The sequence below is a fragment of the Polyodon spathula genome, chromosome 14 (genome assembly GCF_017654505.1).
Source record: "Polyodon spathula isolate WHYD16114869_AA chromosome 14, ASM1765450v1, whole genome shotgun sequence".
Classification (NCBI taxonomy): domain Eukaryota; kingdom Metazoa; phylum Chordata; class Actinopteri; order Acipenseriformes; family Polyodontidae; genus Polyodon; species Polyodon spathula.
In genome coordinates this window covers 1,761,852-1,787,153 of record NC_054547.1, presented here as the reverse complement: position 1 = coordinate 1,787,153, position 25,302 = coordinate 1,761,852, and the positions used below count along the sequence as shown (strand labels likewise).

General features: G+C 42.9%; 1 protein-coding gene across 20 annotated transcripts in view; it reads right to left on the bottom strand.

Annotated features, from left to right (window-relative positions):
- Nucleotides 1-25,302, bottom strand: part of LOC121327396 (microtubule-associated serine/threonine-protein kinase 2-like) — a 111,555-nt gene that overhangs the window by 23,564 nt on the left and 62,689 nt on the right. For 16 of the 20 annotated variants that reach the window (XM_041271422.1, XM_041271431.1, XM_041271440.1 and 13 more), the window contains 2 exons: nucleotides 9,160-9,251; nucleotides 818-893 (listed from right to left, as the gene is read on the bottom strand). In XM_041271422.1, the coding sequence (XP_041127356.1) occupies nucleotides 818-893; nucleotides 9,160-9,251 (168 nt within the window). Of the gene's footprint in view, nucleotides 1-817; nucleotides 894-9,159; nucleotides 9,252-19,108; nucleotides 19,323-23,530; nucleotides 23,741-25,302 lie in introns of those variants that run through there. The other 4 variants (XM_041271428.1, XM_041271439.1, XM_041271435.1 and 1 more) reach the window with 4 other exon arrangements.

Below are 25,302 nucleotides of genomic sequence, written 5' to 3'. Positions count from 1 at the left end.
AATCCATTCCTGGCTTTGCTATGAGCTTAATAAGACACACCTGTGCTTGCTACCTTACACACTGTGGCTAAATCGAGCCCGCAGCAAAACCTGGAATGGACGAAACTGCTTTGCAATAGGAGTCTTCCTTCTCGTCCCTGAAAGATGTACTGGAATTTACCTGAATGGTAGGGGTGCAGAAGCTAATAATAAGAATAACTGAATCCTTCTTTAAGAAAATACAAATACGTATTTCAGACCTTAAAACCACAGGAACTACAGGACGTGTATTTGGCCACCTTAAAAGGTTATATTTCCTTTACCCCCAGCAGATGGCGCTCCTGCACAAGATCCTAAACAATCGTTCTCAACTGCCGTACTGCTGCACACACCACTCTACAACATTCATCTAGAAAACAAAAGAGCACCCCGGACCCCTCTCTGAGAAACCCTGCTTGTAATCCACTCGTGGGCTGAACAGCATAACAGATACGAGAAGCCTTTCATTTTTCTTCCTTCAAATCAGCAACATAAATCATTAACTACTAAGAGAGTCTGAGAACTCTGCAAAGATGCTCTCCCTCCCTCCCTCCATCACAGGGGGATCTTTTTGATCTAGAAACAGTTTTGTGTCTCCAATTCCCAGCAGGGGTGTTTTGTTCAAAGGATGGAAATTCGGCACTTTGTACTTGGTATGTTAAGTGCATGTACAACACTGAGCTGGAGAATTGTCTGGTTCAAACCCCAGTGCGCTTTGCTCATGCTTTGCAAGATGCAGTCGCCGCCAGTGAAGCGTGACACAGGATGCAGTGAAGAGAGCTGCTGCCTGCCTGCCTACCTGCGCGCTGGGACGAAGGAGAAGTGAGCGGCAGCATTCGGGGAGAAGTTCCTGGGGCTGTCCAGAGGGCTGCTTCCTGTAAGGGAACAGGGAGACACATTCCAGAGGTTAGCTCTGCCTGTCCTTTAACCCCTTTAGGTACACAAGGAATCGAGCGGTTCTTCAAACAGTACCTTCTTCAAATACATTAGAGAGTGACTCAAGAGTGTGCTTGAGGAGGAAACTGACAATGTGGAAGACCAGATCCAACCTGAGTACACTTTATTTCTGTGCACCTCATTGCAAAAACAAGAATGGCAGCATCATTTTGTTTGTGGGACACATATGTGTCTTGCACCTTAAAGGGTTAGGAAGAAGGACCCTCACGTTGCACCCACACAGCGACTCCTGCTGGTGGACAAGGTGAACTCATTGCAAGGAGCTTATGCAGCATTTGAAATAAAACATACTACAAAATATTCAGCTGTAACAAGCAAATCAAAGTCTAATCTTTGATAATTTGGGTTACTGTCTGTTATTTTGCAAGGAGGTTTTAAACACAGACACATGCCTTTCCCTGTGAACAGAGGACCTGAAGAATTCCTGTAAGCAGGTTACACACAGCAGAATGTGCTAGAGAGTCCGGTGCAGGATGTCATACTGTATTTAAACAAAACAGACTCACTGTGATCCTACACATTTGAAACTGGTCAAATAAGTCCTGGGTGGATTTAATGGGCATTGTTTCAAATGATGACACAAGGCTTTGTTTTTATTGTACAGTCTGTGTTACTGCAGCAGATGTCTTATAGCTGGCTCTCCTTCAGACATGAAAGCGCACTCAATGACTGAAAGGGTTCAGAAAGCTGGGACATTACTCACAGTGAATTCAAGCGCCACCGTACCTGTCAGAAGCTGTTTATTTACAGCGTAGTCCTAGAACTCCTTTAAATCTGTTCTGCAGTAAGCAGAGCCATTCTGTTAACAGCAAGCGCAGTAGAGGTTGTTTAACTAAACTGTTCTGAGATCGGTGCAGTCTTCGGGTGCTTTATATAATACATAGCGTCACCCAAGACAGAGTTGCGCTGCACTATCTTGTCACAGTGATTCTCTGGTTTTTGTATTGGTTGTACAGCAAAGCAAGGAGGACGCACAAGCAGTCTGCCGAGTAACAGAAGCTTGTTTACCAGAAGACACATTAGCGAACAGCATGTGGTGGGGAGGCTTTTTAGTGTTGCACACGCTTCGGTTCACAGGGCTACCCCACTACCAGCCATGAGGAGTGTTTTCAGAAGCAACGTTTGCCGACAAGTTCAGGTGACAAGCAGGACCGCTCTCAGGTGGAGGCACACCAGCTAACACCAGTGGTTTGCAAGCTGATACTTTAACCAGCATCGCAAAACCTTGTTTTTGATGCCAAGTAAGAGCGACAGCGGGTTAAAACATCAAACGAAATGGCTGCTTTGTACATTTCACCTTGGGAGAATGTTTCTGCTGGTTCATATGATGCTTTCCCCATCTCTCTGATGCTGTAACACCAGAAGAATGCTTCAATAACAATTTAGCCTCAAGGGGTGAAGCTTCAGCGTACTGTACCATGCAACAGAACATATATTAGATTGAGGAATCATCCAAACAGTGTATGCGCTGCAACGACTTGTTTGTTCTAAAAGATGGGACACTTCCACAGTAGCTACTTGCAATATAACTGAAATACCACTTCCACTTCCACTTCTAATGGTATCCCCTCAGGGCACTTATACAGAAGTAAAACTAATAACCCTAAACAGTCTAGATTTACAGCTGAATATACAAGCATCCGTTTTTCTTGGGCAAAGACTCCTGGATGTCAGAATGTCAAGAGCTCTCTCGATTTCCATCCGTCAGCGATGACAACAGAAACACGCAGGACACTCAGGCTGCTCTCCCTGCACTGAGAATTTGAACAGGCCCCTACCCGCGCATGCATCTCCTCCTGCTGCAACCAGCCATCCTCACATCACAGAGCTGTGGGACTGCCTCAGGGACCTCTACCCTCTCCACATCTGCTCCAACATATCCAATCTGCTGCAGCCCTTTCCTGCTCTGCCTCTATTCACAATACTGGTACTTTTTTTTTTTGCTACAGCACTGTTCACTTGTGTATCGCCAGCGCTTGAAAACGATTAGGGTTTTTTTTTCAATAAATAAGGGGGCTCTTTGAATTGGGCACCAATCTGCTCTATCCTAATGAAGACAAGCTGCACCTTTCCTTTGCAGTGGCACAACAAGAGCCCTCAGAATGACCAGCCCGTTTTCCAGTCTGCTGGAGTTTTCGATCGAGGTGTTTGATTCCAAGCAAGGTGGGATCAGGAGGGCTTGACACACTTCAAATACTGTCTGAAGAGTCCTAGAAATCAAACATGCAACAGAATGAAGCTGGGAATCGCTTGTACCTACCGGAGAACCCTGTTTCTATTTAAACATCTTTAAACCTGCCGGCGTTGTTGATAGAGAGCTACAATACAAGGGGATCTGGTAGCTTTTGCACTTCCTGGTTTTCAACAGAACCCATCTCACATGGAGCTTGAACCCTGAACTCACAGCTGAGGTGGTGTGTCATGGTGCTCTAGTAGCTAGCCAGGTGGCTGTCGCTTTTTAAAAAAAGATAAGGGGTTTACTGTTTGCAATACAATAGAAACTGCATATTTGATAAAACAGGATAATGATGATTGCTATGCAAATAATACCAAATATAATTCAATTCCAGCCCCATTACACAGCTACTACAGTACACTCGCAGCACAGTCATTGTACTGTGTGAAGGATTCTTCATTCCCAGAGAATAATGGTCCGATTAATCTTCCAAATCATTTCAAGGTGTTTTTGCAATAACCTTGGCAATGAACTCGCACCCGGTGACTGGGTTATACACCACCCTATGAATTATACAAACTCCCAGAGGAGCTTAGAAAATCTTCAATAATAATAAGCACATGCGTCACTGTCAAAATAAAATTCCTTACGGAAACACACAGCTGGAATAATTGATTCATTGTTACACGACTAATACTGAGCTATCGCAGAGACTTGGTTTTTACAATTTTTTTATTTTTTTTTTTTATTTATTTTTTTTTTTTTTTTAAGGTGGACCATTTTATTTCTTATTATAAAATAGTCAATTTTATTCCAAAATGCCTCCAATAAGAATACAAATTACAATTGCGGAAATTTCAAGCAAATTGATAAAAAAAATGTTTTTTTAAAAATGGTATTGTTTTGATTCTTCTATTTGAAATTCTCTTGCCTCTGCATCCCCCCACATCCACTCTATGCTCTACCCTGCAGTGACGCTGCCTGGAGCCAGGATCAGCTCCAGAGCCCTATTCCTGCCCTCCACTCCAGCACAGTGCCTGCAGATCAGCACCAAATACGGGGAAAGAATCTCCATCCAACAAAGTCTAGATACAGCTAGAATTTACTGCATGTTGAAAAATCATCCATGGAGCAACATGGGTCAAAGCCCTTGCCTTTCACTTTTGTAGGACGATCTCAAAAAGGGGAGGATTGGATGGGCATGGAGACTGAACTGCTCCTTCGCCCCCTAAGAAGGTGGTCCCTCCAGGGCAGGCTGTAGGCATGCAGGTGAAGCTCACGGAAGAATGTGGTGAAGCTCATATTGACGCTGATGCTGCTGTCCCTGTAAAGGTAGATTCAGCAATTAAAACAAACCCAATGTTTCCACGATGAGAAGCATCGACATTCTTGAGTTGCTCTGCAGCATGCTCTGAGAAGCGGTTCTTCACGGCTCCGTGCAATGGGGGCTGCGCTCAGGAGGAGAAGCTGGGCTGGTTATCCAATTTGCAATTGTAAAGATGGAGCTCATTCACCCAGTCTCTGCAAATACCAGCCTGACCTTCTCCACCCCCAATGAATACGTTAACGTGAGAGAAAAATTCAGAGTCCCGAGAAACTTGGATTTAATTGCTTGTCAAGCTGAACCATGACAGAAAGTGGGACGCGGATTTAAACCAGAATAAATATGCTTTTAAAAAAAAAAAAAAAAAAAAAAATCAGTTTAGGGAAGAGAGTATAAAAAAAGTAAATACCAAATCTAATAAATACACCTCGAAGCTCTAATGTTCTTTCTTTCTCTTTCCATCCATCTTAAATGAAATGAAACAAATGAAATAATTCTTACTTCTTGTGCACCTGTTGTACCATAATGGGCAATTTTAAAATAAATACCTGTAGGTACAGCCAATGTGTATTTATAGAATAAAAAACCAAAACTAGTATCTGGTTGCTATAGTAGTAAGTTAAAGAAAGTTATCAGTTTGTTTACCTTACTTTCAGGTAATCATTTCTTTTCCTAGGTTATTATTTGCAGGGAATCAACTGGTTGGTTAACGACAGCAAATAAGTTGCTGGAGTGGTGGGGATAATTGCATTCTCCAGGTGAAATGCCTGCCGTAAGAATGTAAGCCATGCAAGCAGTTTTCTTTCTCCTAATATATTACCAGATATTTAATGAGGCTGAATGAATGCTTCTAATTCCAGCTGAGTTAGTACTGAAATGCAGTGAATGTGGAGCCGTGTTGACGCAGTGATTCTTTAAGGTCTGTGACAGCAGTATATTTCTGTGGTTTCCAGTCAGTGTAGAAATTCACATCTCAAGATGCATTCCTTGCTTAAATCCTCACTGCACAAATAATACTGCAGGTTATAGCAGGTATGGCTAGATCACCGCAGCACTAAATGGCTACAAAACAAACATAATAAATCTTTTTGTGCTCTTAATTAGGATGCCTGCTTGATCGTGAACCATCTGCCATGGTCACGCAGAACTGTTTTCCTGACTCTCAGGTGGAGTGCAGACTGACAGGATAAGAGGAAGGATTCCCAGCCTTGCAAAACATTACTTTCCCCGTGTGGTTAATTTACTTCAAAAACAATTAAACCATTAACACCAGCCCAGAGCCATGCAGGCTGCTGCGTCAGCCACATGTATAGCACCCGGGTAACTGCACACATGCAGCATCAACGGCCACGACTGCTAAACCCCCTGTGGCACCTACAAGATGCTTCTTTTAAAAAATATAAACAAATATGAAAAGTAATGAACGTATCAGTATTTGGGAAGAATATCATTTTATGGCAGAGCTACAGTACTGAAGAAAACCAAGGAATAATTTGGACTGTGACGTATCTTGCTAAATTATTTTACATTAAAAAAAAAATAAATAGAAACAACACATCTCCAAATAAATTTGATCTGAGGCACATGGGTTGGTACTAACATGCCTTTCTACGCAGAAAAAACTTGCATTTGCCCATATTTGTTAAGTCCAGCTTCCAAATCCACATTCAATAATAATGCAAAGCTAAGGGGTAGAGTGGGCTAGTTGGTCGGAATACATCTGCAAATAAAGCAATGCTCCCCAGCTCAACGCACTGGCTCATTAAGTGCCATTGTCCTCCTTTCAGGACAGGCTACTTTGTAATTTTTTAACTGCCATCTACCTGTCATTTTAATTTTCTCTTTAGCTATATTGTTACGATAACTTATTTTGTTAACCGTAAAAAAAGGTAACCCTAAATGCAATGCAGCAAATTACTTAAACAGCTTGTGTTCAAATTTTGTCAAAGAAAAATGAATTAAAGATCTGAAAAGCCTCAACAACACATCCTTCCTTTACGTCCCGAATGAGCTCAGTAGAAAATTGTAATTTATTTCAGTTCCGAAACAACAGGCTTGTTATTGATTCTACAGCAGCAGCGTGCCGTGTTCCTCGGAGAGGACAGGCATCTCTCCACTTTCACCTCGAGGCACTCGCAGCGAAGGGGGGAGGTCATGACTCTTTAATATGACAGAGTGTGTGGTGCTCAGCCCTTTACACTGCAATATAAATGAGCGCTCCAGGTTAAAGGAACTCTCCTGTACTCTGTGGTGTCGAGTGGCACTCAGTTATCCATTAGTTACTCTTCCTGAAGCACTTGTGCTTTTAAGGGATAAAGTAAACATCCAGGTAGCCAATTAAATCAATAAAAAAAACAGTAATCAAAAGCAACAGGAACTTCAATCGAATTGAAAGTTCCTTCAGTTGCTTGTCCTTAGTCTTGCAGCTTAACAAAGTGCTTGACCTTTTGGATCATCCACAAAACAAAAAAGCTATTATTGCGTCTTACTGCTCAGTCATTTTGTACACAACATGCTCCGTTTCATACAATAAGCCCCAACACTACAGCAATTACATTACCAACAAAAGAGATGCAGCATAACGTCTACCTCGCTTCCTTGCACCACTCAACCCAGGTATTCTCAGATGCGAGGACTGGAGGAAGTAAAAGCAATAGCGTCCATCCTTTCGGTTTTGTAAACAAATGAATGTTAGCCTAGTTGCAAGATTTGCTGGGAAAGAATCACCAACATCCATCAGAAACTGGCATTGGAAATGGGATCTCATCACTGAACTCGGGTAAGCTATCAATGAGGGTTCGGGAGCAATGTGGGAGAACCCAGATCATCCATGCTCATGGAAACGAGGTATTAGATACAGTTTTTAAACTCTTGGTGACCCAACAGATTGGAGGAAGAGTGACACCATTTTGCATCTGATCAGAATGCCAGTGTTAATTCCATGCCCTGAAACAGCGTAGGGGTTAAATGCTGCTGGTGTGGCACACTACAGCAAAGCTCTCTTATTATACAGACTGAAAGGTCAATGAGAAAGCCGTCACCCCAACAGGAATTATTCCAGTCTTGCAACAACACTGCCTTCCTCTCTCAGTAAAATCCACATACCACAAGCTCCTCGCTAGTCAGGGTTGATCCGTTTAGACAGGTACCCTGAACCTGCATTGCAACGGATCTTCTTAATTCCCTTCACACATCGCTAATAATCTGCTTCAAATGGAAATTAATTAAACAATTCCAATCCCAATTCCAATCCTAATTCCAATCCCACGCACCCTTCTAAAAGTTTCCCAGAGAGAATGCATAGCACAGTGCAGTGAACGCATGATAAGCCATAGGTAAGCACTGTAAAGAATAGTGAAAAGGTATGGCAAAGTATATTAATAAACATGGCAAATGCAAAGTATAACCATGGGAAAAGCACAGTAAAAATGCAAAACTACTATGAGCATTCCTTAGGTAAAAATAGCACAGACTGTGAGCGGGTAAGTTAAACATAAAAACGCAAACAAAACCGAGGACTCACTTGCCAATTTTTGTTACTACTAATAAAATCAAATAAATAAATACAACAGTCAATGCTAATTCTTAAGTCAAACATTTTCTCTTTCTTTTACAAGTGGTCTACAATAGAGCTGCACAAACTGATTCTTCAAATAAGCTCTCCACAGGCGAGGGTCCAGTGACTCTCACCTGATTTCTGTGAAGAGCTCAATCCGAATAAATCATTTCTTGCAGCAGTAGTCTGGAATAGTGCTTTCCGTGTATAAAAAAAGTGTCTGGAAGCTTCCTCTTTAAAAGAGAACAGCATGCTCCTCATCTCAGATAATGAAACGCTGGACCTCTGAACACCGTGTGCCACTCTGTCCCAACTGCGCCATTGTGCTATGGAAAAGACAGCGGTACACTTTCAATTCTGGCATCTCAAGTGTTTTCGGCATGTTGTAAGAGTGCTTCCTATTGAGTACTTGTTTGCAGTACTTCGTGCTCACGAACAAAGGGACAAGGACCCACGAACTCTGGAACCAAATGGTAATGAAGTGGGACCATTGTCCTCCTAAAAAAAACAGGGGCCCAACCAGGGGGGGCTCTTTCCTTAAACATCAAAAGATGAAAATAAAATAAAAAAATAAATAAAACATGAGGTCGGCTTACTTTCCTACCTCTTGTTCCCGAGGCAGTGCCCATTAAAAAAAACAGAAAGCCACAGCCAGCCAGGTCATCAGTGGCAGTCTGAGTGTGGGAGATTGAAGGGAATCCCATTCAGAAGCACTGGCAGGAGCAGGATTTTATATACATGCACAGAGAGTCTTTCCATAAACCATTCCGAACATACACCTGTATACATTGTGAGTGTCATTCACTTACATCTACAAAGAAAAATCTACAAGGGGTCCTTACCAGTGACTGGATAGCAAAACTGCACAAACGGTACTTTATTCAGACAGGACTAAAACTAGATGCATCTGTAGATCACCAGCAGCAAAACTACCCAGAACAATCACATAACACCTTCTTGCGACTCATTTGCATCATGCTTTACAACTATACAGTTTTCTCAAAAGAAACAAAGTAACAAATTGACAAAGTAATGCAATGAAAAGCTACCCACAGATCCCTCTGAAAATCCTTCCAAAATGCATCAAGACCCGACACCACAGTTGTGGGCGAGTCCTGGGCTGCCTACCTGTGTGGCCGTGGAGTGGGGAATGTGGTCTGGGTAACGTTGGCGAGGTGCTCGATGTCACTATGAGGCTCTTCCTGTTGCTGGTCCGACAGCTGGAAAATACAAACACACCACAGTCAATACAAACCCTGCCCCTCGGAGAGCCAGACTGCTGTACCTGGTCAGCTGCAACAGAAACAATTTAAACAACGACTAGGTCAGCTGTGCAGAAACACCAGGGTCAATACAAACCCTGCCCCTCGGAGAGCCAGACTGCTGTACCTGGTCAGCTGCAACAGAAACAATTTAAACAACGACTAGGGGCGTGCAGAAACACCAGGGTCAATACAAACCCTGCCCCTCGGAGAGCCAGACTGCTGTACCTGGTCAGCTGCAACAGAAAGAAACACCAGGGTCAATACAAACCCTGCCCCTCGGAGAGCCAGACTGCTGTACCTGGTCAGCTGCAACAGAAACAATTTAAACAACGACTAGGGGCGTGCAGAAACACCAGGGTCAATACAAACCCTGCCCCTCGGAGAGCCAGACTGCTGTACCTGGTCAGCTGCAACAGAAACAATTTAAACAACGACTAGGGGCGTGCAGAAACACCAGGGTCAATACAAACCCTGCCCCTCGGAGAGCCAGACTGCTGTACCTGGTCAGCTGCAACAGAAACAATTTAAACAACGACTAGGGGCGTGCAGAAACACCAGGGTCAATACAAACCCTGCCCCTCGGAGAGCCAGACTGCTGTACCTGGTCAGCTGCAACAGAAACAATTTAAACAACGACTAGGGGCGTGCAGAAACACCAGGGTCAATACAAACCCTGCCCCTCGGAGAGCCAGACTGCTGTACCTGGTCAGCTGCAACAGAAATAATTTAAACAACGACTAGGGGCGTGCAGAAACTTGTACTCATACTCAACAGGTACTCAACACATCCATTCATTAAATGTATTGATTTCAAAACGAGAAAAGCTGTCCTTCCCTCACCTTTCCAATTCAGTACCAATCAATGACAATTGAGTGTTTTAAAACCCGACTGGAAGATTATTTTCCTCTCATCCAATGCGCTGCTATATTTATTGCTGTGCAGAGGGGAAAGGTGAGGGAACTTGAGCTTTTCTTGTTTTTAAAATCAACATATTAATTCATGGATTTATTGAATGCCTGCCAATAAATATTATGAAAGTCAATAACAAGCAGGAGGTTCCTGCACACCCCTAACAATTATATTAAACAAGGTGTTACGATGCATGACACGTGTACAAGTGCACAGAATACATATGAAGTACAGTGCCGCTCATACCCTTTGGAGTCGAGGGATTTGATTTTCATGCTGCAAATGGGGAAATGATCCCAGGTGGCCCTCTCCAATAGATCTAGACTAGTCTCTAGACAGGACTAAATCTCTCATTGCCAGTGAAGCAGACCCTTACAGTCCCATACAAGGTGCAGCTTACAGAAGTAACAGATTATATCATTAGCTCCAGCTCTTATAGGTTGTAAGACAGTGAGTTTAACAATCTGAGCCATCCCTGCATGTCAATGGCTATAAAGTTCACAGCCGCCACATATTAGACTGTATCTGGAAAAGACCCACTTTAGGGCATGACTGCTACTCCTTGAGTACCCACTGAGGTTCCTTTAAAACACACAGGAACTGTGAAACCTATTTCACAGCCACCCAGGACATCCCCACTGCATGCTAGCATTGAGTAAGTGTAAGCCAACTCAGAACAAAATGCACAGTTCACAGGTTAAGGGTTAAAACAGTCTTCCATTCAAGTAGCCCACTGTATGTTCTCAACTTTCTTTTTGTAAAGGATGTCTGTATACACTTTGCAGAGAACATTGTAGGTGAGGACACTGTAAAGTCCACCTCACTCACCAGTCTAATAACTCTGCATGCAAATTAACAGTTGTTACCATTCAAATGGTATTCCAGAATAAAATGAGTACTGATGAAGGACCAACCGCCATGCCTTGATTTCTATTTACTTAATCTATGAAGACTAAAACTAAATGAAAAGCAAGCGCAGTTTCATTTAAACTCTTTCATCTGAGAGCTTGGAAATGGCAGAAGCGTGCTCCTCCTTCATGCTGCTCAAGTACTGTCCTGCTGCGTCTCCGGGAAGTAACAAAGCCACGTGTAAAACAAGCAGGACCCTGCAAAGACTGATCTGTGCAAAGGGCAGTCTGTGCACAGCTCTTGATTACAATGTGTCCCTCCCTTTCCACTGCTTTGGCACAGGAAAGCCTGTTAACAGCTGCAACAAGCAAGATTCCTTCTATAATTGACGCTATTGTCGATTAGATTGCAGAACAGATTGCTGTAATCCTTTTGACGGCACATTTTTTAATAATGCACGGTCTTCTTTGGTTGGGTCTGCCATGGCTGCTTGGTTCAGTACAATAGGTTCGGCTTGATAACTGCACTGTGCACACTGTAGAGAGCTGTGTGCTTGGTCTGGTTCATGAATGTACACAGGGTAGCAGACTAGGGTGTCTCATCTTGGAAATGTCTATTTGATAAATAGTCGCAGGCAGCGCTATCCTAATAAAAAGGAGCTTGCTAAACGAAGTCTCTAACGAATTAAGTTCTTCCGCCCCTAAAGATAAACAGAAAGTGTGATTAATATTCCCTGCACATCCTCCTCCCTCCCAGTGAGACAGCAGGGCTGTTACGATTTCACTCAAGGAGGGATCGTGCTGGGAATCAAGAAAACGAAATCCACACTTTCTACAGGACACATCTATTTTACCACCCTTAACAGAGCTGTGACGAGACCACGGCAGGTATACTCCTACACAACCACTTAAAACGGGGACATAGGCTCCTACTGCATAGCAGTATCACCCATTCCAGGTTTTGAAATGAGCTTCATCAGGCCCAGTGTGTAGGGAACAAGCTCAGGTGTGTCTGATTAAACTCATAGTAAAACCACGAATGGATCAAACTGCTATGCAATGGAGGTCTTATTTCCATCCCTGTACAGTACAAAGTCAACGAGCTGTGGCTGTAACATAATAATCCAGGACAGAAAAAGTACAGGTCTTAAGCAAGTTCCCTCACCAGCTCTGTTCCAAAACCTTTTGGCAATCTCTTAAGTACAGTGAAATCTCACTTATCCTACAGTTCCGATTCACTTGACTTAAATGTTAATAGCCCTTTGATATTAAGGCCACCTCACTATTCAGGTCACATTTAGACAGTTTCCTTGACTGTCCAGTAGAGATTTCACTGTATAACTTAAAACAGCGATGACCGCTGGTCCACCCAACACAAAGGGGTATTACAAGTATAGACAGACTTGATAGAGGGGCCTTGCCAATAAGTTCTTAATCCTTGATATTTTCCAAAAAAAAAAGACGCAGACAACCTGTTCAAATGCATTTGTTTTGGATCCATCAGCATTGTAGATTATCCACGGCAATGCATCTGCTGTGCAACAATATTTTGGAATGTCAGTCATACATGTATACAGTAAGACCTGACAGGTCAGACTCTGATTCAATGAAAGCCTGTGCTGACACTTCTATTGATTGAAGTGTGTGCGTGAAAACTGCACCCAAATGACAGAGCCCACTCCATGGAAAACATTCTGTTAACGAACACAGAGCAAACGAAGCGCCCTGAAATCTGCATATTAATGACAACAGCAGCTGCCTGGCATCAGAAGCTGGATGTGAAAGTTCTGCTTTAACTACAGTAATTGAGAGAGGAATTGGGCTTTGCACTGTGTACCACCATAGACAAGGCAATGAATTCGCTTTTCTGCGAGTTGCAGGGAAGTGACGCGCAGTGAGAAATGGCAGTGGTTTTTAATCCTGACTCCTGCTGCATCATTACAATTAATGATCGAGGTGCAGGCGACAGTTTCACGTTCAAAAGCCATTAAGGATTTACAACCCACTTGGACACAAATAAAACACACTGTTAAACCAATCGTACGTCCGCAGAACATTAAAAGATTAAACTTTCCATCAGTTCTATAGGTTTTCATGTCCCACTTGTAATTTAAAAGGACAGGGCTTCCCACAGTTTCTTTTTTACTTAAATCTCATTAGATAAAGAATGGCAATTATTAAAAGCAATTTTCATCTCTTAGCTGGAATGGCAAAACTCCATAAATATGCGCATATATATTTTCCTAAATCTCTAATGTATTTCGGCGTAATTCTCTTCTCATTTAATCTAATACTCATCAGTGTATAATGACATCAGTGAAAATCCTTCTTTTATTACTGATGCTAAATGTCACCGTTCCAAGGTCTAGAGGGGTGGAAAAGTACCTGATTGAAGCAGATAAGACCCACGTTCAGACGGCAATGCATTCTCATGCACAACAGACTGTAGACTAATACATACAGTATATAGAGCTCAATGAGCCAGTTCTGTGGGGTTCTTTTCCATAACATTGAAGACTGCAACTTGCAGAGAAAGAGGAGTTCTCTCGCAGGCGTTATGAAAACATAACCTCGAAACCTCCTTATAGGTGATGAAAGGACTGCCTTCCCAGAAGAGCACTTTGTTACTGACAGCTAATGACATCTCAAGCTGGGGAAGTTCCCCAGCCTCATTACCCAGTCTGGCTTGAAAACATGATCTCATCGGGGAACAAGCCCGCCCGGAACTGGCTCCCTCCCCAGGTCAGAGGTCGTAATCTTGGATCGTATAAGAAAAACCAAACTGGGGTTCATTTGCAGCGTACTTCAATCTTCAACACAAAGCGTTTAAAGAACACTGCCAACCCCTGCAATCTGTAAAAATCAATTCAGAAATTACAGCTGTTTCTGAAATTGCACCTTTGCAATTGCATGCTATTGTTATTACATGAGTAGAACAGCCTTCCAACACCAACTCCAGAAATGGCAGGTTATTGGCATTTACTGTAAGCAGCTGTCATGTTGTTACCATTAAGCACACAGTGTCCCAGTCATCATAATTACAGGCTACTTTACTGCTTCGTGGCTTTTTTTTTTAGGCTTTTATTTCTGCAAACTTCAAAAGAACTCAGCAGGTCACCAGCCAGCTGCTCCTCAAAATCAATCAGCTGAAAACAATGCATTTTTAAAGCCAATGTCTGTCTGTCTCCCCTTTTGTTCTGATAATTACTGCTGTTGACACCAAGCCATGCAGATCTACGTTTCTTACCCGCACACATCAAGCATTTGACATTTTGCCCTATGGTAACCAACAGTATCATTTTCCTGGCTAGTTTATCTTGAGCATATGGCTCCATCTGTCCCTCCGTCTGTCACACTCTGCATGGTGAGCACTATTACAGCCAGGATTCTGCACCAATCTTCACCACACTTTTACCAGACACTCCCCTGCAAACGTTTGGGCTATAATCTGATAAACTCTCCATTTCATACGCAACATTTTTAACCCTTCAGTTATGGTGTGATTATTACACGACAGTGATGACCGTGTGCACTGGCTAAACTCTCCTGTGAAAAGTAAATGAGAGCTTGATTACGAGGAACTGTAACAACTTAATGTAACCCTAACCCTATTCTTTAGGCAGAATATGGGGTTTTGCTCTGGGTACTGCATAGCACAGTCTGAAAGCACTAGCACTACCAATTACTATAGAACACGAAAGCTAATGTGGGATCAGTTAGTATTGATCGTTTACTCCACTGGGATTCTGTTATTTTCTGGATGCCAATAGTCACAGAACAAACACTGTTTTTTTTTGTTTTTTTTCTCACAGTCAGCAAAAGGAATACATATTTAGCATAATTACCCATCTAATTTAATTAAACTGAACTTGGAAATATGTTTTTTCCTCATTAGTGGTTCTATACAGCTGTTCTAATATCTGATACGTTGTAATCTGTGTAAAATTTACATTATGTGAAAAATTAGTTGAAACGTGACTTTTACTGAATTTCTCCCGCACTTTAACAGAAGAGGAAAAACAGCCTTCATGTTATGTGACTATAAAAGACATGCCTTTACATCCGAGATCATCTTTGCCAAGGTTGAAACACAAGTCCTAACCCATTGCAGGCACGCTCACTGGGGCACACACCTGCACCGGTTGACCTTACTGGGAGGTATATGATCTGCACCAGGAGCCGGACCCACTTGAGGCAACCAGATCCTGCAGTTTGCATGGGGTGGAGGCTTGGCGCAATCAGGCGACCCCGTGGCCCCGCAAGCAAGCATCTTAACCACAATGCAAGAGAGCCGGGCTCGTCTGCATTCATGGTTTTAGAGCTTTTAACCTCATCTCACCGACGGCGCAGAATTCGCAGTGAATCACACAACCTGATGCATCCCACTGAACCCCAAATGCTAATCCATTCCTTCAAGCTCCGAAGCAACTGTAGCGAAACCCACACCCAGAACTGTGCAAGCGAGTGTCTGTGAGTAATCTGCCTATAAAATGACAGGATGTGCACGCTTCAATAGGCATTCTGCAAGATGTATGTGATGAAAGTTTACATTGTAAACACAAGTGTCACTTCAAGGGTTAAATATATTTAGCCCACTTTTCATTTCCAAACCCACGCCTCAATTCTTCAGTCTGATCTGATCTGACAGTTGCCCTGTTAGTACTGACATCCCAGAGAGAAGTGTATTAATAATTCAAACAGCCCTCATCTGTTGCAGCTGAATCAGACACACAGTACCCAACACAAGACTAGAAAAAAGTCATGCAATATCCAGTTTGCAGGTTCATTAAAAAAAACTTATGCAATGCTTTTCTGGGGGGGGTTGTTGATACAGATAAACACATCTGCTGGCAAATGAAACAGTACAATCAGATCAGAAAAATATCTTCCTCAGTCGCTTTGCTAAGGCTGGAAGCATCATCGCTTGGTTTAGAAACACATTTGCAGCAGAAAAATGTTGATATTTGCAGTAGAAAAAACGATGGTTATGGACATTTTGTTCATAGGAACAGGAACCATTATATATCTTAATGATGGTGTTTACAATGCAGCATAACAGGAACAGTGTCAATACCGTAAAGTACCTAACGCTGGTAAACCGCAAAGTCATTACCGTAATGTACCTAACGCAGCTAAACTGTAAAACCGCTATAGCGCCTCGCCCCTGCTAGTTACTGCATAGTGACAGTAAAAGAGAGATCTATCCTTTTTGTTACCAAGGCTGTTTTCCTGTTTTGTTTTTAATGTCAAGAGTTCAGTGAAAGCAAGAATAACTCCCTCCAGACGTCAACACACAAAGGCCATCGCGTTGAGACACGCTTCTCTGCTGTCTTGCTGACAAACTAAATGAAAGAGCATTCATTTCAGATAAGAGACGCGAGAGTAGAGAGCAGAGAACTCTATAATTTAAAACAAGAAACGCTGCCACGCTCCTCGCAGCACAACAAAAGAGCCTGATAAACAACTCACACTGGAGCGGCTGGCACAGCAATAAACAACAGCACAGGTCTTGAGGGAGGCAGCAGGGTGGATAAACACTGCCTCAAAGGAGGAGGAGAGGGGGAGGAGGGAGGGGGCTAGAGCACCAACGCAAGGCAAGGGCCAAATGATTATTCTATTATTCGGATGAGCTTTCCACAGGTGACATTCATTGGGGTGGACTGGCATAACTTACCATTTGAAACAAGTGAAGAGAAAGTTGCTTGGGTTTGTGTGGATCTACAGAAAGCAAGAAAAGCAACAATCCTGAAAAACCCTTTCTTTCACAGCACTTTCTTTCAGACTGTCTCAGGGATGGAAATACAGTAAGACTCCCATTACAAAGAGTTTTGATCACGTCTTAGTTTTACTGTGAGTTTAATAAGACACACCTGAGCTTGTTACCTGTACGAGCTCGTATTAAAACCTGGACTGAGTGAAACTGCTCTGCTGTAGGAGTCGTATTTCCATCGCTGCTGTCCATGTTTATGGAATAATTTAGAACTGTGTGTTTTCCCTTCGAACAGCCCACAATTTTCAAGGCGCATACAGGTACTCATTTGCTTCTGTTGCTACTAAATTGAAAAGCTCCTGCAGAAGCTGGAGAACGGACTATGAAACTCAGACTTTGATACCATAAAACTGCAAAATGAGAATGGGACATTCCAGTCCCAATCTTAAACATTAAAAACAAATCGACGCAGGCGGACCAGAAAGCTGAACGAATATATAAAATCCTGGTGTGTTTACTGCGACGCTTTCATCTAGTTTAGCTTAGTCTTCAGACCTTTAACATTTCAGTTCCCCATTTCAGGTACTCTTAGCTTTGTCACTATTTCACTAGCAGCAGTAGGAGGTTATTACAATGTCAAGCTCCGCTACAGATGAATCTGGTATCTGTTATAACATTTTACAGACAATACGCATTTAAAGTTACAGGGTTATATTGATCAAACCTCAGAACTCGCACCCACCAAATCAGGAAGCTCTGTTACAGAACATTACAGTAGCTGGCAGCGAAACATAGACTGTCTACCTTAAAAAAAAAAAAAAAAAAAAGCAAAGCAGAATAAAAACAAAACATTTAAATCCTCAATAAAGGCATTCCAAGTGAAAGAAGGGAAGAAACAGCTGCTTGGGTTTGTGTGGATCGCTGTTCTCCTCCACACTTAGGTTTGTGAAGCAGCGATCATCACAAACCCAAGCAGCTGTTTCTTCACTTGCTTCCCTCAAAACGGTAAATTAGCCTAGTCAACAGCGATGACCCTCGCCTGTGGAGAGCTGATCTGAACAACCATTTCGTACAGCATTAGTTACCAATCATTACCTTGGCAGGTGACCTGTGGTCTACACAATTACCCTCCAGGCAGTCACCTACCCGGCACGAACACCTCAAACCAGGGTAAGGGTTCTATTGCTGAAAGAACAAAGTCGTAGATGCCACAATAAGGCATGATGATATACAGTCACCTGCTGTACTGCATGTAGGTCACTGCCACTGTGTCTTGCAATGGCAGACAGGCATTCTCTCTAATCTACTGCGCAGCATCTTCCATTGAATTTCCCAACCTTGTTGCAGCACAGAGCACAGCTCAACAGGATATCTTCACCAGCAGGAGACCTACTGTGTCAGGGTATGACATTTTCCTTTCTGAAACGATGCATCAAACAAAAGTCTCCCTGTCTGTTGGAGAATGAATGAATGAAGGAATGAATTAAATTGATATCAGGTTTCTCCTTGGAAACACATCTGCTTCACCCCCAACCACTACTGTCATAAAAAGACATCTACAGGTACATACTTCAAACACCCTTCTGTTTTCACTTCCCAGATTGCACATTATCTAAGGACGTGTATATGTTCAAGGCATGACATCAGCAAGGGCATCTAAGACAGTACTGAACCTACTTGCGTGTTGTTTTTTAACCTCATAACCCATTGCATTTTGCATGCTCTAATCTTCTCGTACAGTAAGTGCTGTGCCTGAACGCTGTGGACTCTAATCACTTTTCTGTGTTACTGCAGCCCATTTAAAAACACACTGTCCTTGTTGCTATGCAAAAAGCTGTACCCTGCAACGGCAGAAAAAAAGAATTGCATTCAGCGAGCCTCATGTGTCTATCATTAAATTAATTCAGGAGGTCGAACTGCAGATGCCAGCTCTTGTATCTGGATAACCCTGTATAATCCCTAGATTAAAATCAATGCCAGAAATGTTGTGCAAAACAGAGCCCTCGACTGCAACAGCCCACGACAAGCTTCGTTAAGAAAACGGTGCCATGCGGTTTAAGACAACATGAGACAAACACCACTGATCTGAAAAACACTTTCCCCCTGCAACTGATCTGACGTGCAGTGGAACACAATGACATTTAAGACAGCAGCACTGAATTCAGCAGCTCCAGGCATCACAGTGCCTAACGAACACAGCATGCATGTGTGCATCACACAAACACCTTTCTTATTAAAATACCTAACCTTCAGTTTAAAAACCATTTGGACAGAATCACTCTGAAGCACTAGTGCTATATACAGCGCTGTTCCCTGACCCTTTCATTCATTGTCTCTCTATTTACCTCTTGGATCGTCGCAGCATGTTGGTGTCAGGAAGGGAGAAATTGGATAGCACTGTCCAGAACGAGTCAGACATGATCCCTTGGAGCTGTCATTGCTGTAGAAAACTCAGCGTAAAGGAGGCATAAGTGAGTCTGGCAGCAGCAACTCAGAGAGGGTGCAGGAGATTTCCTACGGAGCCAGCAGAGCAGAGAGACAGGAGGGCAGGGGAGCACTGCTGCTGATCTGATGCTTCTGCTTTCGTTGTCTGCCCACTGTGTGTGGTGTTCTCTCTGTCTCTGTCTGTCTCTCTCTCTCTTTCTCTCCCTCTGTCTGAATTTAAAGTTGTATTACTGCACTGTAGCTTCAACAGCCTGCTGTTAACGGCATTCATTTAGAGGACACGATACATGGCACGCAGTCATCTGACATGCCCACAGAGTACAATGGTTGTCATAATGGGATATCGCTGCATGCAATGTGCCTGTACAAATCAATGTATTAAAAGCAGCAAGTCTCAGCAGCATACATTTATTTTTTAATTTGGAATCGCCAATTGGATGTGCCACTGGAGAGTCCCAGCAGCATGAACTCTTAAAGGTCATCTTATTGTTATGCAATAAGCAGGAGGGCATCTTTAGCAGTCAAAGATTTTTTTTGTGCAGTTTAATTCTTATCATTTTTAATTTGCAGTGGAGAGATTGGCTAGTTTATTAACCAGACCACAGCCGGGTCCAAATCATCATGGATTTTATTGAATTATTATTATGATGTGTACTGTAGGTTGGCCTTGCATGCTACAAAGGGTTCCTAACTGGGCTAGGTGCCTGCAGTGGTTATTGGTCTTGTAATGCTTCTTTGTTCAGGGTTCATTTTCCAGAAAATGTGCTAACCACACTGCATACACCTCCCATTGGTCAGGTTACTTGACAATGCCTTGCATCTTCATGAGCGTTTGCACTGCGTGCAGCAGGTAAGAGCTTGAGAGTGTGGTCAGACAGGCAACCTTTGAAACCGGTACAGGCACACAAAGAGGGTCCTCATAATCCCACAAATGAGTGCAGGAACAGGTTAAAAACATTCACATGCAATCTAAGGTTTATCAGGGTGTAGCCAAATTCAACACCTGTACAGGGGGCTAGGCGTGTATGAGAAGAGCTGGGTGAAGACTGCTGCAAAATAAGGAGGTTATCATGTTCACCCGGTATAGTATAATGGACAGAGAGACGCGATCAGCGTATAAGGGTCCCTTTTTTTTAACAAGGACCCTAAAAATGTATTCTAATACAATTTTTAAAAATGCAATTAAAAAAAAAAACACAACATTCTCTTCAAGTGAACACCATGCTGGCTTTCAGATTCATTTGAGTGCAAGTCTTTTCCTAGGAAGCTGTACCTCTGAGACGTGTGCCCGCAGTATATAAATGCAGCTGCAGTACTGTAAATAGCCTTGAATTCAATCTTGTAATCCCACTGCAGATGGATAATGAGACACTGACCTGCTGTACTGTAGCTGCTTTACTAATTTCTCCTGCTTTTCATTTGCAGACCCAGTCATGAACACCAACAGGATGATAGGCACACGCTGAACGCTATACTGGAGTTTATCCATTAGAGGCTTCCAAAGCATGAGGCTGTACGCATTGCATTCGCTTTCTTACAATTACAAGAAGTTTATTCTATAAAAGTGAGTTATTTATTACTTATTATAGAAAATGCTACAATTTATATTGTGAACCGAGAATGTAAATCAAGTCATGCAAACACTGGGCAGATGGCAAGCTGAATATTTCAACCATGGACAGAGATCATTATTGTCAAAAATGACCTACAAGACCTACAAAACTGAACGTAAAGGCTCCGAGTGCTAGAACAATGTTCTCGTTTTGAAGTTTCCCTGTCCACAGTCACTTCAAAACGAGAGCACTGCACCAGCTTTTTATATTATCTTCATCCTAGCAGCTTCAGCTGACGCTGTTATCAGGACGTACAGGATGAAACAGGTACTGCGTCATGTGTGAGTGGAGAATAGGAAAACCAGGCTTACATTAAAGAAGATCTGGCCTTGCAGAGAATCAGTGGTGAAATAAAGGAAGAGATGGGCCAACGGTGCCAGCTTACATACTGCACTACATGATCCAGCACAGCCTGCAAGAGGCATTTCAACCTGGGAGCTTGAACAATGTAATAGAAATCAAGAGGCTGAAAAAAACCGAACATAAAGCAGTGTAACAGCAACACAGTAAACAAGCTTCAAATAGCCAGCTGCTGAAAAGAAGATACAGTAAGAGTGAGTGAGACTGGACCAAATGCATAGTGAAACAGATCACACTACAGCAGCAAACCATGGAAAGCACAAAGGCAGAGACTGAAGGAAAGCATTAACTGCCCTGGAACGAGAACAGGGAGAAGAACAACAATTCAAAAGAACACAGCCAGGTTTGTTATCCTCAACGCAAACTGGATCAAAAAAGCACTGATAACCTGAATAAATATTAGACAGTGCATTCTGCCTTGGGAAGTAATTGCTTGATGATAATATTCACATGTGTAAATGCAGATTAAAGAATTATATTATATTACATTAAAGAACTGTGCTGTGGTGAAGAGCACTCCAGGCTTACCCTTTACTGAGCAGCAAAACACTGTATCAAGCACAACGCGTCTCAAGAAACTCTGCTACAGTCCAAGGTGCAAGCCCTGTGGGTGCAGCTCATGCTGTTCAATAAAAGTAGGGAGAGAGAGAGAGAGCGAGAGAGCGAGCAAGAGAGCGAGAGAGAAACAATTTATCCTGCGAAGGGGCTTGCTGGAATATAAAACAGGGCTCTTCAGCTATCGCAGAACCCATGGAAGGATTAGCAGGAGAGCGCTACTGTATTGTGGTCTTGGTGTATGACTACAAAATAATAGAAACTAGGATAGCAGGGCCCTGTAAACACACTACACCGCCCCCTCTCCCCCTCTCCAAATCATATGGAAGATCACAGTCTACAAGGTTATGTTTGTATTATTATATACCAGTATTTATTTAATATTATGCAGAGAAGGACTGGTTTTAAACTCTTTTGATTTTGCCTCAGTGATGAGGACTGCGATGGATAACAGGAACCTCAGAACCCATGCCAGGGGGCCTAGCCAGCTCACTGACTCTGTAGTGCTGTTATACTGAGCATGAAGCTAAGATTAAAAAGAGAACAAAAGAATAGAGATGACTCCCGAGTGAAAATACAAACACACACTGTACAGAGCACACCGCCAGCTCTGCAGGGAGAAAAATAAGGGTCACAGTCTAAAACACACACAATACTGCACCTTTGTTTGTTTGTTACTTTTTATTTTTATATCTGTCCTGCAACACAGGGCTAATTTATTGTACAGAACACAACCAAACACACACTGCTGTACATTATTTCCTGTAGCTTTAATCATCTACGCATGACTTTTTTTTCTTTCTGAAAATAAAAATGATATTGGAGAATTATCTTTTAAAACAGCAGTGATGTTGAGAAATGGCACCCCCTGGTGTAAAGTCAGCAGAACAACAAGACTCTTACCGCATTTTTATTAATAGTTTATTAATAATAGACACAAAAAAACCCTGTTGGTATTAATTGTTCAGTCTTATGCTAAGAATTTTTGATCTCTCAAGACAAACAGTACTCAGTTGATTGCACAAGATATGCCATTCAGTTCTCCAATCTTTAGCTATGCTGTCGGTAATTCTTCCAATACAAAATTGAATTGCAAATATCAGGGAGGATTATCTGGTGAAATGGGTTTCGAATGAACGGAAAATCACTCTGAGTGAGTCAGCCTTGTCTTAACACACCAACAACAAGCCAGCTGGTATAAGTGTTCTGCATTGTGAAAACACCAGGGAAGTACATTACCTGGGATAGATGAACAAATGGCACACGGCTGACTGGTGCTGTAGCAGTGCAGCACTCACTGTCACAGCTTATCTCTTAGACGCTTCGGACGGAATGGGCCACGGCTGACTGGTGCTGTAGCAGTGCAGCACTCACTGTCACAGCTTATCTCTTAGACGCTTCAGACGGAATGGGCCACGGCTGACTGGTGCTGTAGCAGTGCAGCACTCACTGTCACAGCTTATCTCTTAGACGCTTCGGACGGAAACAAAAAAGTAAAACGCAAATATGCATTTGAAAGCTACAGTATAAGCCTTGATCTGCCTGACTACATCAGGGATAAAACTACTGTACAGTACCGGTGGAAGAATTGTGCAACACAGATTCACTGTTATTTACAGCAAAGCGTTCTATTGAGTGCACAGCCTTTAAAACAGAGCGTACACAAACTGATGATGAGGACGGCTTAGTAATCAGACCGCATGACTGAAGTATCCAAAAAAAAACAACACACACATGCGTTTGCCTCCGATTGGAAGCCAGCACACACAGCTGCACTCCATGCTAAATCCTTACCTCCAATGGAAAAGGTTAACCACAGCCAGGCTCAGGGGGCTGAAGAGGTTCAGCTGGCCCGGGAGGAAGCCCAGGGGAGAGGTGGAGACGGGCACGTCTGCGCCGGCCGGGACGTGGAGGTGCAGGGGCCTGTGCCCCGGGGACGAGGGAGAAAGGAGCTGCTGCAGGACATCGCTGCTGTGGCAACGGTAGTGTGCCGCAGGCAAGATTCTAACCAAGCAAAGCCAAATCAGAAACTTGATCAGGGATCTCTGCTAGGGAGCTCTGCCCTGTGCACAGTACACAACTCCCTTTAAAGATCACATTCAAATAAACCAGCCCAATCAGCGAATAAAAAAAACATTCTCGGCACAATCTGACAACTTTACCTTTGGAAATAAGCCAGGTACTAGCATACAGCTTTTTTGATGCCTATTGCAGTCCCTGATAAATCTGACACCTTCTTAAAGGAAGAGAGACGTACCATTTATTAACATGACCAACAATGTGCTTAGTGTATGTGATGCTGCTGCTCTCCCCCAGAGGGAGCCAGGACTGGGGGGCCCTTTGAACACAATCCAGTCTGCACACATTCTGACTTGAATTTCCATTAGCCAACATAGGAAAACATTACATGAAATACAACAGAAAAAAGAGCAGCTGTTTATAAAAGATTTTTAAAGGCTGTGGAGGTGTAGTGCTTTGCACTCTCTTATTCGAATTCCTCTGGCGACGAGGATTGCAGGTGCAAACTGTCTTTCTGATAAACGGAGTTGTTTAACCAATGAAGTAAAATACAGTACTTGTGTTTTAACTGCCTTTCCTGTGTGCTAGTATACTCAGGAATGGACTGAGTTACTACTTGCATTACTCTTCTATTATTGTGCCACAGTAAAAAGATTGGATCGGTAGGTGTTCAGAAAATATCACGTACAATAACAAGGACTGAAAGTAATGGTATCAAGTATCAGGTATAATGGGTTAAGGAAGCAGGTGCGCAGTCAGCAAATCCAGCTCAGGCTTTAATGCAATTTGAAAGACACCTGCCACACGCTGCTTTAAGCTCTGTTAATTACAATCCCGTGTGAAGGACTGTCTGATCACACAGGCTGCGGAGATCTCCTGCAGGTAATCCAGCCTCAGCGAAGCCTGCCTGATCATACGCGCTGGCCATCGGAAAAATTGCAGACATCAGTGTGTCAGACCCAGCAGATTTCCAGCCCTGTAGTTACAAACGCTGTGCTATTTGGTTCAAGTCAGAGAAGCTGCAAGCCGAGTACAGAGTCTTTGGCGGCTGTTTAGAGAAACGAGATGATCATGTACACCAAGCGGACCAGCAACTGGGGTGAGAGGGTTTTATAGCTCTGAGAGGAGAATGAATAGGAATAAGTAGGGGTTTGAATTCTGTGCTCAGAGAACTATGCATAGAAAAGTAAAACATGTCAAGTGGAGATGACTGAGTGTTTGAAAGATAAGTTCAAAGACATGGTTTCAACATGTACTATACCAAGCTCTGGCAAGAGAATATGTATGTACCGACCTATATTTAAACTATGGTGTATATCTTAAAGTGATGGCTAGGAGAGAAGCAGAATGACCTGTTTGTCAGATAAAAGGAAGTAGTTAAGGGGCCCCTGCTTATGTGAAACGACAGGCTTTCAGTATAAATGTGGAGTTCTGAGACACTCAGAGACGATCACAACACCTCCAGATCTCCTCTCCACCCCTGAAGGAGTCCTATACTGAGACGATCATAACACCTCCAGATCTCCTCTCCACCCCTGAAGAAGTCC